Consider the following 16,939-nt stretch of genomic DNA (forward strand, 5'->3'; position numbering starts at 1 on the left):
AATGAATTGCATGTTTAATTCATATTGAGATAGGTCAGACTCGCACAGGAGATGAAGCTTGGTCTCCATTTCCTGGTTAGCTCTCTCAGTTTCACCATCAGTTTGTGGGTGAAAACCAGAGGCTAATGGAGATGCCCAACATTTAATAGACCTCTTTCCAGAAGCGAGAGACAAACTGGGGACCTCTATCTGACACAATGTCATTTGGGGGAACCCATGTAGGCAAAACACCTCCCTGGCCAGGATCTCTCCCATCTCCTTAGCCAGGGGAACATTTTTCAAGGGGATTAGATGGCCCATTTTGGAGAACCTGTCCATAATAATAAGAATCAAAGTAAATCCATTAGCGGGAGGCAACCTTGTGACAAAATCCATGGATAGGTAGGACCAAGGATGTAACGGAATGGGATGTGGGATCAACGGTCCAGAGGGGGGGGGGGGGCGGCGGCGGCAAGATGGCTTAGCCTGACAACACTGAGGGCAAGATGAGACAAACTCCTTAACATCCTTCATCAACGAAGCCCACAAGAACTATGCTTGGACCACTTAAGAGATTTGACAATTCCTGGATGACAATAAAGGCGAGAGTTATAGAAAATGTTACATACTTTGCTCACCAGGTTCTCGGGGACAAGGAGCCGATCCCTTGGACAACACTAGAGAGCTTGAAGATTGCGGTTGGTGTCCTTCACTTTCCTCTGAGTGGTGCTGTTTTCTCCACATAACTATCTATTCAATCAGCACTGAGACCGGTCATTGCCAGAAACCGTCATCATCTCATTTACCATAAGTAGGGCTTTATTCACACCTTCCATCAGAAAAGGCGAAATGGAACTGTGCCTTGTGAAATCTTTGCACCAAAGTATCCCACCTGCGGTTGACAATACTGCGGTTTTGTTCTAGAAACCTTGTGTCCTCCTTCAGCCAGCCGCTGAAGTACTTTTATGGAGTCCTCCAATGTTGGTGCAATGTTGAGCCAATTCATAATGAAAAAGAATGAGCTCAAAGTTCAATGCACATAGATGAAATTGAACTAGCTCACATTCATACTTCACTTTTTCAAAAAAAAATGGTTCACATACCTATAAATGAACTACAGTCCTACTCAATAGCTCATGTTTCATCCCTTAAATATATGATTATAATACATAGAAATAATTGAAAAATACTGGATGCAGTCAAGGTATACTATATGTCCAGTGAAGCCTTCGTTTCAGAAACATACAGGTACATTTAGATTCTGCTGAAAAGATCTGTATCATAAATGATTTCTTACATTCAAGCAAACAAAGTGAAGTGTGGTACTGAACCTGGTATCTGTTATCATTCAGAAAGGAAGTCATTAGGTGCCATGTTCAGCGCTGCACCTTGTTTACCAATATCAATGTATTGTGTCACAAAGTCCACCATTTTGCCTTGTTTTAATTTTTCCCATTGTTCTCCAAAATGTATATATATTTTTTAGATAAGATAGAACATTCTACAATGATTCTCGTGAGCAGATGGTTTTGCTTCTGAAGCTTTTGCTTTAATGTATTTGCACCATGTGGAGACCACATCCCAAACAGCATCCCCATATATATTATATACTTTTGCTTCAGGTGGCTGTACGTATATCTGGAGATCAAGTCCAGATCTATATCTCTTTTATGAGGCCTAGTTTTCGGCCGATTTGAAGGATGAGTCCGGTGTATGCTATGTAGCCTTGGATATCCCAGGATTCATTGCGAGACCAAGCAAGCCTGCTTCTCCGTGCTCAGAGGAAAAAGGCACTTGGCGCCAAACTGTAGTGAATATTGGAAGTGCAGTTTAATATATTCCAAGTATGTGAATAGCTCCATCTGAAATGAATGAAAATAGTTGTTTTAATTGTTAGTGAGTCAGATATGTGGCAGGTAATGTTTGGTTTATCAACAGGTTTTTATCTGTGACTGTGTGAATGGGTTTGGCTGTAATTTAAGGGCAAATTCTAATATATCTGTAGTGTGGGGACATTAAATCTAATAGGATTTTTATTTTTTAATTATTATTTTGAAAACATTTGCTTAGGTAAGTATTTTATGTTGTTGAATATAAGAGATTTTGCAGATATATCTTGTTTAGATTTACTTATACCTTCCTACCCCTTTTATAGAATAGGATAGAATAGAATAGAAAATCCCTTTATAGTTGCACAATAGGGAAATTCTGATGTTCACAACAGCAAAAAAAATGTAGAAAAAAAATGGTCACACAAATGTGTAGCTTAGAAAATGTATTAGAATAACATAATAGTGAAGGAAACTAAAGAACAGGATGCTTGCATCATTGTCCCTCTAATTGCCAATTTGAACACAATATATCAGCCCAATAAGTGGCAATAATTCACCATAAAGAACAAGGGGCAAAAGAAAGTACAGCCTGGTAGCAATAGCCGCAGGAGATGCAGCAAGAGTAGCAGCAGCAAGAGAAGCGCCAATAGGAGAATGCCAGAGCATCAGTTGGAGGACCAACGGCAGCTGGCCAAACTGCTTAACAGTGTGACTTTAAACAGGGGTTCCCTGATACAAATTTTTCATTTCCTTTACAATATCATATTAAAGCTTTGTGAATTTACTAATTGGCAGCACAGTTAAAAGATCAAAAAGTTGATTTTGAATTATATAAACTATACCTTTAAATGTATAGTAAGATTTTGAAGTTTGAATTGGCAAGAATTTGATCATACAATACATATCAAGCATTATACCTTACAAAACATTTTATCCCAGTAGATCCTGATATATCCCAATACATTATCAAAGATGATATATTATGATTTTTATAATATATAGCTCTGAAAAACTTCATGCATCTCACTGTACTCCTGTGACTATCATAGAAAAGCTTTGGGCATTTCATTGTCAACTAGTGGCTTGGTGTTCTAGAGTTATATAAAAATAAGACAAAGAAATGGATGTTTGCCTATATATATTTTTTAGATTTAAGATCTATTCAGCTGAAATTTGAATCAGTACCAATATCTTCTTGAGAAGTATCGTAATATTAGTATTTTGAATTCATACAAATATTGTCAACTGAATACCTCAATTTTTAACAGAACTGATTTTTTTCATGACATCCCTAGTAATATGTGAATGTAAAACTTTGAATTTGAAGTACGTAATAAAACATTCTATCATTGTGCCATTCAACAAAGAAAAATAGATTTGGTCGTCTTAGCTTATAACAGAAATTCTTTGGTTTGATTACATTTTAAACAGGGCCTTCAAGTGGATTGCATGCAAAAAAAAAAAAAAACTCTATGTCATGTTTCATGAGTATTTGCTTACCTGACAACTCTCACACTTCCATCTGGGTTGCCCAGGATGTTGATTTCTCTCTTGAAATGTCTGTCATGGCTCGTGTGCATACTGTGGGGTACACTCCATGCTGCAGTCTCATGCTGTTCTATCTTTTGAAGCCAGGACTTTTTATAATACTTGGTTAATACTCTAAGGGCAGAAATGCTTTGAACAGATAACACTATTTTTTGGTAGTAAGGTTGGTTATTTTCCCTCTAATGGATCTCACCAACTCCCATTGCACTCCTGTATCCTTTATAAAACTCAAACAATATTCATATTAAATTATCAGAAAAAAAAATGTCATTTATAATAAAGGGTATCATTATCTGTGCCTGGGTATCTTTGTATATCTGTCAGGACAGATATACAAAGATACCCAGGCCAATAGATATGAGATACTGGGGCAATTTGAAAAATAATTGTGATGTCAAAACAGGCATCTGGCTCTGAACTTCCCCCATGCTTATTTAATCTTTTATTTTTTTATATTCACAGGAGGATTTGGAAGAAATATGGAAAGAATTGTCACAAGGGAATTTCCAAATTGTACTAATGTCTAAGAGATGAGTAAGTACGGTGTATTGTGTTTTGATTGTAATACTTAGTTTGCTTTGTCAGAATATTTTTTTTACTTGTGTCATGCTGATAGCTGCAATTATTCAAACTCATTTTAAACCTATGTGGATTTGGTACGCGGTTTGCAGTATCTCAGTTGTTTTAAATCCTTTGATCTGAATATGTCCAACTTCTGATATAAACTCATGATGTACCTAAAACTGTCATAATGGCTAGTATAAATGCTTTAGAGAAGATTGATATTATTGTCCAAATTGTTCATAACATGTATTGAGTTCATCATACCTGAATAGTTCTTCTTTAAAAACATAAAAAAAATACTAATGTCAAATATGTTGATTATTAAAAGATAGATTAAAAAAAATATATATGAAAATACGTTGACTATTCTGTCTAGTACTTGGATGGACTCCATTTATATTTCAGAAATGCCCAAATTCTTCATGGCATAAATTCAAAGCTATTCTACAAATATTCATATTCTGATCCATATTGGCTTGACTGCATTTTACTGTACTGACTAAACATTGCAGACAAAATCCAGACTCATTACGTGGTTCAATTCAGTTACTGTTGTTTTTCTGTCATCTTGAAGTTTATAATTTCTCCTTTGAAATTAACAAGGGATTTCTTCCCCGACACAACTGCCACCAGTATGCTCTTAACCGGAGACAAATATCTAAGTAAAAGAGCTCAGTAGATTACCATTTTCTGTAATATTAGACCTTAGAACCAACAAGCGACATGAAGTAGTTTTATCTTTCTGATTCTAGGTTTAAAATTTAGTAAGTTGTCTTTACCACACCAAGAGGCTAAAATTAGTTAAGCTGCTGCACCTGATTGGCAAATTCACTCTTTGTAGCCAGTGAGTTAATTTCATAAAAAAAACTACAAATGATATATGGTTTTATATATTAGAAAAATATGTACATGATATTCTGTCAACTAATATACCTTGTTTCAACCTTCCTGAGAAAATATTGGAAACATGTTTTGGGTTTTTTTTTTTTTTTTGCACATTATAAGACTTGTTACTGTTTCCTTTATGTCCCCCTATTGCACATATTGACCTAGGATGTAAACTGTTAATTGTGTCTTGCCTCAAAACAATGAATACTACGTTATGTGAAATTTTGGAGCATACCATTTATACCTTTATAGTAAGAGATGTCTTTTTGTTGTAAATACTATTCAGATGTGTAAAAATGTTCAAATCACATTATTGTGGATGCTTAGAGGACAAAAACAAGTGGATGTTTTGTTTTGACAGATAATAATGGTGCTTTCAAAGTCTACTTTTCTGATGATAGAGGTCTGGCCATACTAAAGTCAGGATTGTTTATACATTGTATATAGCAAAAGGAAAATAGCATTAAGTCAGCAAAGAGTCTCGTGTTTTCATCTGCTTCAGCCCTACAAAAAGCTTTATGCTCACTTTGCCTACTTAATTATCTACAACAGCATGCCCCAATTACCTGTGAACAAATACTATTTTGGGGTGTGTGTGTGTAATGTATATATGTTTATGGTGATTTAAAATTTTACTTGACACATTAAACATATTATTAAACATCTTGTCTAAAGGTCTAGTTGTGCAGTTGCTTAAAAGTTATGCATGATATATCTAGAACATTGTACCCTTTTGTCAATTATAACAACAGTGTCATGTTTAAGTTACATTTCTTACTGTGAACAAAATAACATTGCAAAGCTGTTTGAAATAAATGTATTTTTATATTTTTTTCTTACTATTATTTTCTATTTAGCATGGACCTGAAGTATGTGTTCAATATGAGTATGGGAAAGCATGTGGCTTACACAATGTCTGTGTTGTCCTGACATAATCATAACAAGAAGCTCAAGAAGCTGTGTTTTTACAATCATGTCCCCAGTGTTATCTGAAACACTGTTGCCTTGTAACACTCACTGTATCAGCCTCAACATACTGCTCTTAATGATCTTACAGAGAGTCTAAAGTCAGCTTTAATGGGGAAAGGTGTGATAACAGCCATGTGAAGATTCCCATCTGACATTTAGACTGAGCTCCACTTCTCCTTTTTTCGCACAGTTAGCCCGTTACAGATGGTTCCTGCTTTAATGGGAACAATTACAAGGCTGTGGACTGCAATGAGAAACTGATGATTTGGTTAAGAAGAACTATGGGCATTACTGTGGGATATGTTCTTTCTTCCAGGAAGAGAACCTCTATACATTACAATGTAACAAACCACCAGATTGGAGGATGAATGCTTCACACTCAAGGCAGCTGCAAAACTGGCCCAGCTTCTGCTTTGCATTTTGCGTGCTACTTGAACAACTACGTATCTCACACACATACACCAATCTTCATCACTCAAACAGCCATCAACGCCCCAAGAGTCTTATTCTCGCCTGTGCTCTCAGTCTGAATTAACACCAAGGCTTCTCTCTAACCGCCCTGGGATGTTCCGTGGTGCACAATCAAATTGAATGGTGACAATCACTAATGGATGATTCGCTGCAGCCAGACACTGTAATGTAGCACTCAATGAAAGGAAACATGCTCATCAATTTCACACTGTGGCTAACACAATATTGCTGTGGGTTATTGTTGAGGGACATTTTTCATTCAAGGTGCCATCCAGAGTAGGAAAATCTTCTTTGTTGACTGGGTGCGTGTTGATTTCCAGGAGAGGGGATAATTAATTTGTTGCACAGTGGGAGAGCCAAGGAACCAGCCAATTAGAATCACTCCAGGATATTCTGCACTATTTATTGTCCTCCCACTCTGTCCCTTTGTAACAAGAAAATGGCTGCAGCGAAACTTAGGGCATGCAAAGCACTTATTAAAGGAAAAGCACCAAACAACATCAAAACCAACAAAGGAAGAACGTGGGGTCAAAACCACCAGTTTCAAACACAGTTAGGCAACAGGCTCTCTGAAAAAAGGCTTCACACTTATTTTTCTTTTGACATTTTACATTCAACTTCAATGCATTTTGTAAGAGTTTTATGGGTTAAATTGGTTCATTGCTGAACTCTGCTTTAATGTCATACACAGAATATCTGTATTTACAAAGATTAAAAAAGGTGAGCTTTGCTTTCCTTATTTGGTGAAATCCAAAGGCAATCAGTTGCACTGGATTTTTTTCAGGCGAGTCAGTATATCTTCCATTATCTTCCACTTATCCGGGACCAGGTCACAGCAGTCTCAGCAGAGACCCAAAGACATCCCTTTCCTCAGAGATCCCCTCCAGCTCTGCAAGGAGAAACCCTAGGCACCTTGAAGCCAGCCGAGAGACATGGTCCCTCCAGTGTATTCTGGTTGCATGTAAAAAAGAGCCATCACAGTTGCCTCTTCCAGATGTGGATCTGACCAAGTATTTTTTAAGATAACCAAAGTAATTTATCTAATTAGGACAGCTCCTCTGTCAGGATAAAAATTTACCTGCAGTATCTACGTGGCAAATATTTGGAAATGGAATCAGAGCAGTGTCCTTCATCTAAAAGCAGTGTAATATTTTGATAAGGCTAGAGCCATGGATGTCTCCTAATTTACAGATGTGTATGATGTAATGATGCAATGATATGGCATACTAGCGTTGTATAAAATGCTACTTCAGCTGTTATTCATGGTCACTTCAACAAGAAGCGAACCCGGTTGGTAAGCAGCTGCCTTCTGTAACTCAAATCAACTTCTCTAGTCTAAATAAGATTGTAGTTTCTCTCAAAAGCTGGTGTCTCATGGTTATAAATACATATACATTATGAAGTGTTACTTAAAGAGTTTATCCTGAGGGATCTCTTCAAGAAGAACGAGAGAGCGAAAGCTTCAAAGTATAAACACAGAGTCTTCCTTTACAATAGCGAAGCCAGGTTCAACAATCAGCCTGATTTTCCCTCCAACATCCTGGCAACGGCCTTCCGCTGGAGGCTGAGGGTCAGAACAGATATTCTGTTCCCCCTTCTTATGGAGTGCAAACACCACTCCATTTTGCCAGTCCATGGCCACTGTCCATGAGCCCCACACAGTGTTGAAGAGGTGGTTTAGCCACAACAGCCTGGCAACATCCAGATCCCTAAGGTATTCAGGGCTCATCCAACCCTGAAACCTTGCTGCTATTAATGTTTTTGATGACCTCTGTTATCTAGACTGGGTAATAAGCAAGCACGCCCACTGCGGAAGCCATATAAGCCAGGCTGAGGAGATCCTCCCTTTTTTTTTTGAGGTCAGCAGCTCCACATGTTTCACTAAAAACAGCATTTGCAAAGAACCGCTTCCCCCTCTGTTGGTGCCACATTCGCTTTAAGGCTGACTGATCCAGACTCCATGCCCCCAGCCTCTCTCGGATTCTAAGAGAAGCTCTCCCAGGAGTAGGAGTTGAACACATCCCTGTCCAAGGGCTCCGCCAGATGTTCCCAGCAGACCCTTACAACTGACTTGAGTCTGCTGAGTCTTTCCAGCTTCCTCCTCTTTCAGTGTATCCAATTCACCACCAGGCAGTGATCTGTGGACAGCTCCGCACCTCTCTGTACCTGAGTGTCAAAGAAGGTTGGGAAGGTGTCCTGGTGCCAAGTACTGGCACCAGATGGACATTCTTATGCTTGAACAAACCGGGGCTTACACAAAAAGTCCTACTGGTTCCTGTAGGTCATGCCCCTCCAGGTATTGCTCTCATTACCCACATGGGCAATTGAGTCCACCAGAAAAATGAAAGAATCCCTGAGAGGGGCACATTCCAACACCCTTCCAAGTGATACTAAGGCCTCATACCACGCAACTGGCCACCAAGTTGGGAGTGAGAGTAAATGTGCGACAGCAGTACTTCTGGATAATTTAGAGAAGCTCAGAGATAGATTTAAAGGAATAGTACACCCAAAACATGATTAGCCTTCATTTTCTACTCACCCCCATGCTGAACAACACTCTGGAGTACTTTTTTGATATCTCAAATGCATCTGGAGATCTAGGAGGCTTCTTGCTGTCTGCTGACATTCAAATAATGGAGGTCTATGGTGCCCGAGGCAGAAAGGTCCATAAAAGTCCACAAAAAACGTGTCAATATTCCTGCATACTGCTTGTCCTGAGTGGGTAGCATCCATAATTTACTTGAAAAGAAGTCATTTGGAATGTTTTTAGAGCATAAACAGTAGTGTATTATGCAAGTATGTGAACTTTCTTCCATTTTTCCCCCCAGATCCTCTTCATTCTTTATTGTGTTTCTATAATTTAATCAATGCAACAAAACCTAATACAATAATATTGTAAAAGAATTTAAACTTAAAAACTCTCACAGTAGTCATATGGCGTGACATTTGCCACAAGATAAACGACCCCACAGGGCCAGGATGTCCATGGCCCAGCCCAGGAGTCACCAGTAATGAGACAGCACCCACTGAAGCACCTAGCCCAGTACCAAGGGAACAAAGGTCCTGGCTCCACTGTCTTGGGAGACCCTACCAGGGGCATTTCATTCTCAGACAACATCATAGCCTCTGGGCACTGATACCCCTCCACCACATATGTTTAAAATGACTTTTTAATATATATATATATATAATAATATATATAAAAAAGTGGAGGAAACATGTCGATAAAAATAAAAATGTAGATAATTTTGAACATCAAAATAAATAGTTTTTTTGGATAATAATTCAGCAAACACACACACTGCACTGCTGTTGTGTTTTTGCTTTATTCTGCAACCATGGTTACCTCTGCAAGATAAAACAAAAAAACACTGTAACAACCCACTGAATAATCACTTCACCTATAATACATAAGTATCTAGCATCTAAAAAAAATACTTAAATTCACATTTTGAATACATTTTTTGTAAGTTAAGACATATTTCAAGTAGATCAAAAATAAACAAATTACCATGCATATTTATTCATCATGGTATTCACATCTTAATAACCAGAACTGAAAGATGATGAATTTCATTTAATAAATACCAAAAAGAAAGGTCTTTGAACAGCTGTGTGAAGAGTTCTTTGGGGCTTGTGTTTATTTATGCTTCTGGCTCAATCAGGGGATTGCTAGGAAGAAGTATGGAGAAGCCTCCAGTCAATTTGTCTTACTGACATATGATGCTGACAACACTTAAAAAGAAAGTTTGATGAAGAAGAACCTCAGTACATATCCCAAAGAGACAGCAACTGACCGAAGCCGTGTGCGTGGGCTGAGCTGCGTTGACAGGAGATACGTCTTCTCTATCTCCGTGTCCCTCGCAGCGCAGGAGATGAACAAATCTGCAGCCTTTTGTCCACCGAGTCCTTGGGGGCAAACCTAGAACACACTGCGGTTACCTTTGCATTGCTGGAAACTTGGGAGATGGTGCATATAACTGCTGGCACTGGCGGAGAGTCAGTCCGAAATAAATAGAGTTTTAAGCCCAACAAAAATAGAAAAATAAGAAAAGTGTAGTGCAAATGTTTAAACGACACAACCAACCTTCACAGTAACATCAGTTCAAAGCAAAATTTACCAAGTGTGTCAAGGATTCTTTCAAAGCAAATAAACTTTGATTGAATGACTAATTAAAACACCAAGAGGGAACTTTTCTATTCTATTTTTTGCTGGTTCTTAGTTAATATAATTTTCTCACAATTAAATGATTCAATAAATTTACAGATTGCTCTAAGTACAAACCAGTAGTCACAAGAAAAGCACAAAGAAACAAATATGAAATTTACAATTGGCATGACCATGTTAAATCGATTGGAGCATTTTTGTTGGGGTAATTAATCATTTGAACAGTTAAGATCAGTTGGTTTCAGATCCTAGATATTTCACAGTTTCTGAAATGACTTATTTTAGTCTTCTAAACAAGAGGGACTGCCTAGAATCTCATCTTCTGTGTATACCTATCTGCTATAATCTTCTGTTCTTTTTTTTTTTTTTTTTTTTTTGCTATGTCATATATAACATTGTGAGCAGCAGAGAGACAGGCTTGATGGAATACACAGATCCAGGCTTGGGAGCCCTCCATCATCTCCTGGATATTGCAAGCTTTCATTGGATGAGAATCTGGTGATAAGATTTACTGATTACAGAGAGCTTAATGAATCTGGTTCCCTCACTGTCTTACTCAGATAAGCCTGTTCAATGCATCTGCAGAAAAAGTAAACTTCATGAACATAAGTCCAAAAATGCGAAAGAAAGGGAATGCACACGCAAATATTGTGTGTGGTTTATTTATATATATATATATATATATATATATATATATATATATATATATATATATATATATATATATATATATATATATATATATATATATATATATATATATATATATATATATATATATATATATATATATATGACTGTTTTATATATACTGCTGTTTGATGTTTTCATATTTCAACAGATGCAGCTGTAAGTGGCTGAGACAAATAACCTTCACGTCTTCCATTATGGATGTACAATATTTACATAAAAAGATCAGCGTCCTTGCAAAAATACAAGTTTTTTCAGTCAAAAACTGTTCCTTTTCAAGAGGCAAGTAAAAATCTGTACAGTCTCCTTGGAGGGATTTAGGCAGCACAGTGTGAACTGGTCCATCCATGCATGGGTAGCAAAAGACTCGAGACCATTCATTGTGACCGCAGCTTCCTAGCTTGCTGGAAGTAACTGCCAAAGAAGATGTATTGCTTTCGAGTCGGTCATAGACTTCCAACATTAAAACACATGGGGCGCTTCATCAGAGAGCTTGATGTCTGTGTGAGATGGCAGGTAGCCTGGCGAGGCAGAAGAAAGAGAAGAGACAGGGGAACGATTTTATGTTGGTATTTGCATAAGGGTGTATTTTTGCAAGCAAACACATTCATCTTGGATGGGGCGATTGTTTACTGTAGGTATGGGAAGGGGTAAATCAGCTGGAACCTCATAGATATTGCTTGATGAAAATGCTTTCACCACTCTGCTGCCTTTCCGATGCACTAATTATTTTATTGGATCAAATAATTCACCTGGACGTTCTCATCACTTAAGCTGCCACTTGATTGTGCTTCACTTACCTGTGTATACCAATACCTCCATGTGACAAACTCAGGATGGCATATACATAAATATACAGCGCATAATAAATGTTGCATCTTGCCAACTCGTATGACAGAGGGGGATAGGGTGGAGGGGTAAAAGAGGCATCAGCACTTAAATTAAGTGAATCCCTCTTTGCCTTCAGTAAGCTTCAGCTTGTGGTCACAATTCTTCCCTATATGAAGGCTTACACAGCACTATAGGGTTATAAAAAAATACTGCAACATTGTGCGTCAGGTTTTTGGCTCATTTTGCAGACGTTGTCAAATTCAACAATTAAATATTAAATGCATTCCGAGGTATCCAGTGAACAACAGTAGCTAAAAATATTTGAAAAAGCTTTATTTCATCTTGTCTGACCAATCACAAACAACTTAATCACTATTGCTTATTTTAAAATAGTTATTTTAGTAATTCCATTCAGACAGTAAATGTGTGTATCATGAACGAATTAAACCTAAAGTGATTTTTTTTTGTTTGTTATCAATCTTATCAATTGCATTCAGTAAATGGATGCCAAAATTCGTTTTGTCAGAAATTTGAGTAATATGGAAGCCCAGTGATTAAAATTAAAAAGATATTTGAGATTCAAATCTTGACCTATCAGTTATTTACGGCACAGTATGTTACTCACCCTTTTTTTTTTTTTTTTGCTTTACATACTTAAATTATTCTATGTGACATAGAGGCAACACAACTCTGGCTCTGATAAGGGAAGCCAAGTTTATCTTAACAGTGTCTTTCAGGTTTTCTGACTTAGTAGCTCTGGTGTATCTCATCTTTCTCTTAACATATTTTGAAGATTCTGAATAAGGTTTATGTCAGAAGAGTCAAGCACTGCATTGTCATTAACCAGGTAATGGTATATTTTCACTGTGGCCAGGTGCTAAACCCTGCTGGAAAATTAAAGCTCCAATTAAATCTCCAAGAGGATTGGCAGCACAAGCATCACTTTGAATTTCTCTTTATGCTCTGTTTTTATATTAAAGAGAATTTAAGCAAGTATCTAACTCCCTTTTCTCAGGTGTAACACTTCTGATGTTGCTCTTTATTTAGGAGTAGCTTAGCACAAGGAATGCTAATGCTAAGCACAAGGATGGTCAGCCATGGATCGCTGAACATCCATGTGGTGAATGTCTCTTGTTTAACCAGATCTTTCGTGTAGGCTAGTGGGATTTTAGTGTTCAGATTTTCTTTTTTACTGTTTAATAAATGCTGGAAGTATATCATGCATGTCACAAATCTAGATGATATGTTAGTTTCATGACTTACTTTATGTTGTAATAATGAGGTAATTTATTGTTACCCATTTCAAAGAAGAGATAGTAATAAATTATACCCAAGCAAGTGTAATTTGACATTTATATAGAAAACAATAATTTTGTTTTGAATAAATAGAAAAAGAAAATATAAACGTGTAATATTCTGGTTGCTGAAATTAGCAAACATATAAAGATTACCATGTGGAAGCACATTTTGATTCACTTTCAGCATCTGATAAGCTTTAGTTTATACCTGCAATAAATTATAGGGAATCTAAGAATTGGAAATAAAGTTTAGCTTTTCTACAAGGTTTTTTCATTTGGATCTTTCAGCAAAAGCCTTAGTTTGCAAAAAGATTGCAAAGAATCAACATAATCTCGTGTTCAAAGGTTTTAGTCAAGAAAAGACCACAAAAGCTATTACAAATTGTTAATTTGCAAAGACACAAACTGATTTTTTTTTCTTCCAATATGGACAGAAACTGCTAAGAATCAAACAGTAACACTAAAGGAGCTTCAGTAGCATTTCCCATCAAGTGCTGGTTATTTTCAATATGCTACTCCTCTCTTTTCTACATCCGTATGTCTGGACTAAGAAGTTGGGCTGAAAGACAGGAAAGTTTTCCTTCGAAAGTAAACACCCAGGCTAAATGCTTGTGGGACCGTTTGTTTTCATTGGATAAAACTAAACTTGAAAATTTGGGATACAATCTTGATGGGGGAGGCATTACCAAAAAAATATCATACTTAAGATGAAACATGGCAGTGGAAACTTAGGCCCCGTCCACACGAAGCCAAACCCTGGCCTAAACGCACAAATTTTTCACCAAACCAGCCTCTCATCAATACGAAGCCGGCGTTTCGGGGGTCTGTAAACAATCTTTTTTTTATTCAGCCTTCAGAGTGGGAAGATTTCGAAACGGCGTTTTCGCGTTTCCGTCTTTAAGCTCTAACCGCATTTTTTTTTTTACACGCAGGCGTCATAGCGTCGCCTCTAAACACGCATGTGCGACACAGTATCACAACAACAATGGCGCTGTACTGTGTTGAATGGTTGCTGCTAATGCTACTCACCCTGCTGTCGGGCTTACAACAGAATCTTCTTCTTCTGGAATATCTCCAGGAAGAACAGAGCAATATCGACGACATAGTTCAGCACCTGAATTTGACTGAACCACGAAAATGGACCCGCAGGGCAACCATGTATAAATATTAGTGCGCATGCCCAACATTTAGTCGCCTATTTTTGCTTTGGCCCCACAGCGCGACTTACAGGCCTGGCATACATTTTGCAGCGTTTTCATGCATTCGTGTGGACGATCACATTTATTTTACGTCTCCGTCTTTAAATATTAGCGTTTCATGTTCGTTTTGACTTCATGTGGACGGGGCCTTACTTTCTTTGAGTCAGGATAGGCAAAAAAAAAATACATTCACAAACAGAGAAAAAAGAGATTGCCACCAATTAAGCCTAACCCAGAACTAAATCTGACACAAAAAAAAACTGGCAGGCTTTACAATTCCAACTTAAAGGGGCAAATTGATCTAGTCTTTGTGACATCATGATGGACTAACGAAAGAGGATAATAAAATTAAATAAAAGTCCTCTTGGTTAACCCAACTCTTATGCTTCCAGGTAATGGTAGCTATTTTTGTTTATTTTTAAGTAATGCTTTATATGATGAATTTAAAAATGTAAAAACCCTGATTTTCAGTCTAAATATACAGATTTTAATACGAACTGTGAACATATTGTCAAAGGGGGATTTAGACTTCTTAAAGAAACTTTATAAGAGAGAAAAAAACATTAAAATGAGAAAAATTTATGAATTTCTTAACGAACTAAATAATATCTGTAGTAAAAATCAATATTAGGCTGCCATTTTCCTAAGTCTAAAATACGAATCAACCAGTTTGCACAGTCTCCACAGTAAATCATAACAGCAATAAAAGCATCTTTAATTTTGTCAAGCTGGTAATTTAAACTGGCCTCAAAACAGACAGAAAGTTAGACTTTTTTGTGTGTTTTATTTCTGAGAAAAAGTTGAAAACCTAATGAATATCATATAAGTAACCATTCACCCTCATCAATACAAAAAGATAAACATACAACTTTAATACCAAGTACACCCACATTATAGTCTCTCTGGAACTTGTGGGATAAAACTACACTAGTGCAATAGGTTAAAAAAAAAATCTTCTAAAAATAGGAAACATAAGCATTGATACCTCTGCTTTTTGAATCCAGTTGTAAATCCACATGATCCAGTGAGGTCAGCTCATCCCCCTCAGGGTTTGGGACAGCTATGGAGGTCACCGCAGGGATGACCTCTTGTTCTTTGTCAGGCTGCTCTGTGCTGTAAGTGTGCATGCCTGGGATCTTTCTGTAGGCCGTGCAGAAAGGAAGAGGTTTACAGAAAGAGGAAAAAAAGTTACACTAATGGAAATATACCATCATATCTGCTTCCATTAATGCTTTCACTAGGCATAATGTGTCACACACTATTTTTAACTGTTAAAGATGGCGGAGGATTGTTTGATAGCTGGAATCTAGGGCATTTTGCATTCCACTGGGCAACACTCCCTCTCTTTCATGTTGTTCACCTCAGTTTTCAATCAATTTTTCATCCCCTCTGATGCATCCCCAGTTCTTCCTAAAACTAACTTCTTGCATTTCTAATTTCGGATTTCTCCCTCGTGAGCTTGTGCTGCAGCTGGAACTGTGACATTTGGGGGGGGGGGGGGGGGGGGGGGAGCTTAAGAAATTCAAATATGATTTCCTATCATAGCAATTAGAATCTTGAAAGTTGAAGTTAAATAATGTTTTACTTTATAATGAGCAACACTGCAGCGGAGCAGGATCATTCTCCCTTGAATGGCATGGGATTTCTTGCAGCAGAGGATGCTATTTACTGTATGTCTCTCACTGTATAATGTATGTTGTCTCAGGCTTATCTCCTCAACCTTTCCTGCCATTCTACAGAGTATGCCTCACCTTGAATGGCTGTGTTTAGCATTTCCAAAAGGTCAACCCTCACATTGTCAGATAGATGAATATTGATAACTGCAGGACTCTGACACCCATTCAGCACTCTGGGAGAATTGATTAGACTGTCATTCCCTGTAATATTCCGCAGATTGAGACAGAGGGGAATTGTCTTATTCCTCCAGCCAATATTGTGCCATAACTTGGGGATATATGGAGTGTGAGTACATATAGAAAGTTTCAGGTGGTTCAGAGGTGAGAAGTGCTTTTATGGGAAATGAAGGAAACTCACAAACTGTCGATTGTCTAAACAGAAGCAAAGCATAATAACATTTGAATATGAATTAGCTTTCGTTTCATGTTTGATATCCAGTAGAATTCATTTTGATTTTTTTTGCAAAGAACATCTCGGAACTCTGTACGATATCTACCTTATCCAATAGATTGTACCTTTTCAATTTATATATCACAAAGATTGCCAAAGCCATTAGCACCACTGAGACCAGCATGATGACTGCAGTGCCGCTGTGCCCGCTGTCACTGCCATCCACAAGAGGAGCTTTAAAGAGAATGAATGAGAAAATTAGTTATATGAGCTGGAAAAATTTGGCTAGGATATGAAATATTTATCATGAATTAAGACTAAAAGTACAATTTTTTCAATCCATATGAACCTAGAGGAAATGATACTGCTCAAAGTTTACTCTTCTATAGCTCATAAAGCCTATTTGAGTTTCTTATATCAGCCTCATTTTAGTTT

At 37.4% G+C, this 16,939-nt stretch overlaps 2 protein-coding genes across 2 annotated transcripts in view; one reads left to right on the plus strand and one right to left on the minus strand.

The window, feature by feature from the left end:
- Window positions 1–4,790, plus strand: part of LOC119773278 (VPS10 domain-containing receptor SorCS3-like) — a 95,643-nt gene extending 90,853 nt beyond the window's left edge. The window contains exon 27 of the mRNA XM_038270212.1: window positions 3,822–4,790. Coding sequence (XP_038126140.1) covers window positions 3,822–3,886 — 65 coding nt within the window. The 3' untranslated portion in view covers window positions 3,887–4,790. The remainder of the gene's footprint in view (window positions 1–3,821) is intronic.
- A 6,429-nt stretch (window positions 4,791–11,219) lies between these two features.
- LOC119773275 (VPS10 domain-containing receptor SorCS1-like) overlaps window positions 11,220–16,939 on the minus strand; it is an 80,319-nt gene continuing 74,599 nt past the window's right edge. Inside the window, exons 25-27 of the mRNA XM_038270210.1 lie at window positions 16,630–16,738; window positions 15,423–15,577; window positions 11,220–11,630 (exon numbers count right to left, since the gene is read on the minus strand). Coding sequence (XP_038126138.1) covers window positions 11,572–11,630; window positions 15,423–15,577; window positions 16,630–16,738 — 323 coding nt within the window. The 3' untranslated portion in view covers window positions 11,220–11,571. The remainder of the gene's footprint in view (window positions 11,631–15,422; window positions 15,578–16,629; window positions 16,739–16,939) is intronic.

The sequence above is a fragment of the Cyprinodon tularosa genome, unplaced genomic scaffold (assembly GCF_016077235.1).
Source record: "Cyprinodon tularosa strain WSP-4 unplaced genomic scaffold, ASM1607723v1 ctg755, whole genome shotgun sequence".
In the NCBI taxonomy this organism is placed as follows: Eukaryota; Metazoa; Chordata; class Actinopteri; order Cyprinodontiformes; family Cyprinodontidae; genus Cyprinodon; species Cyprinodon tularosa.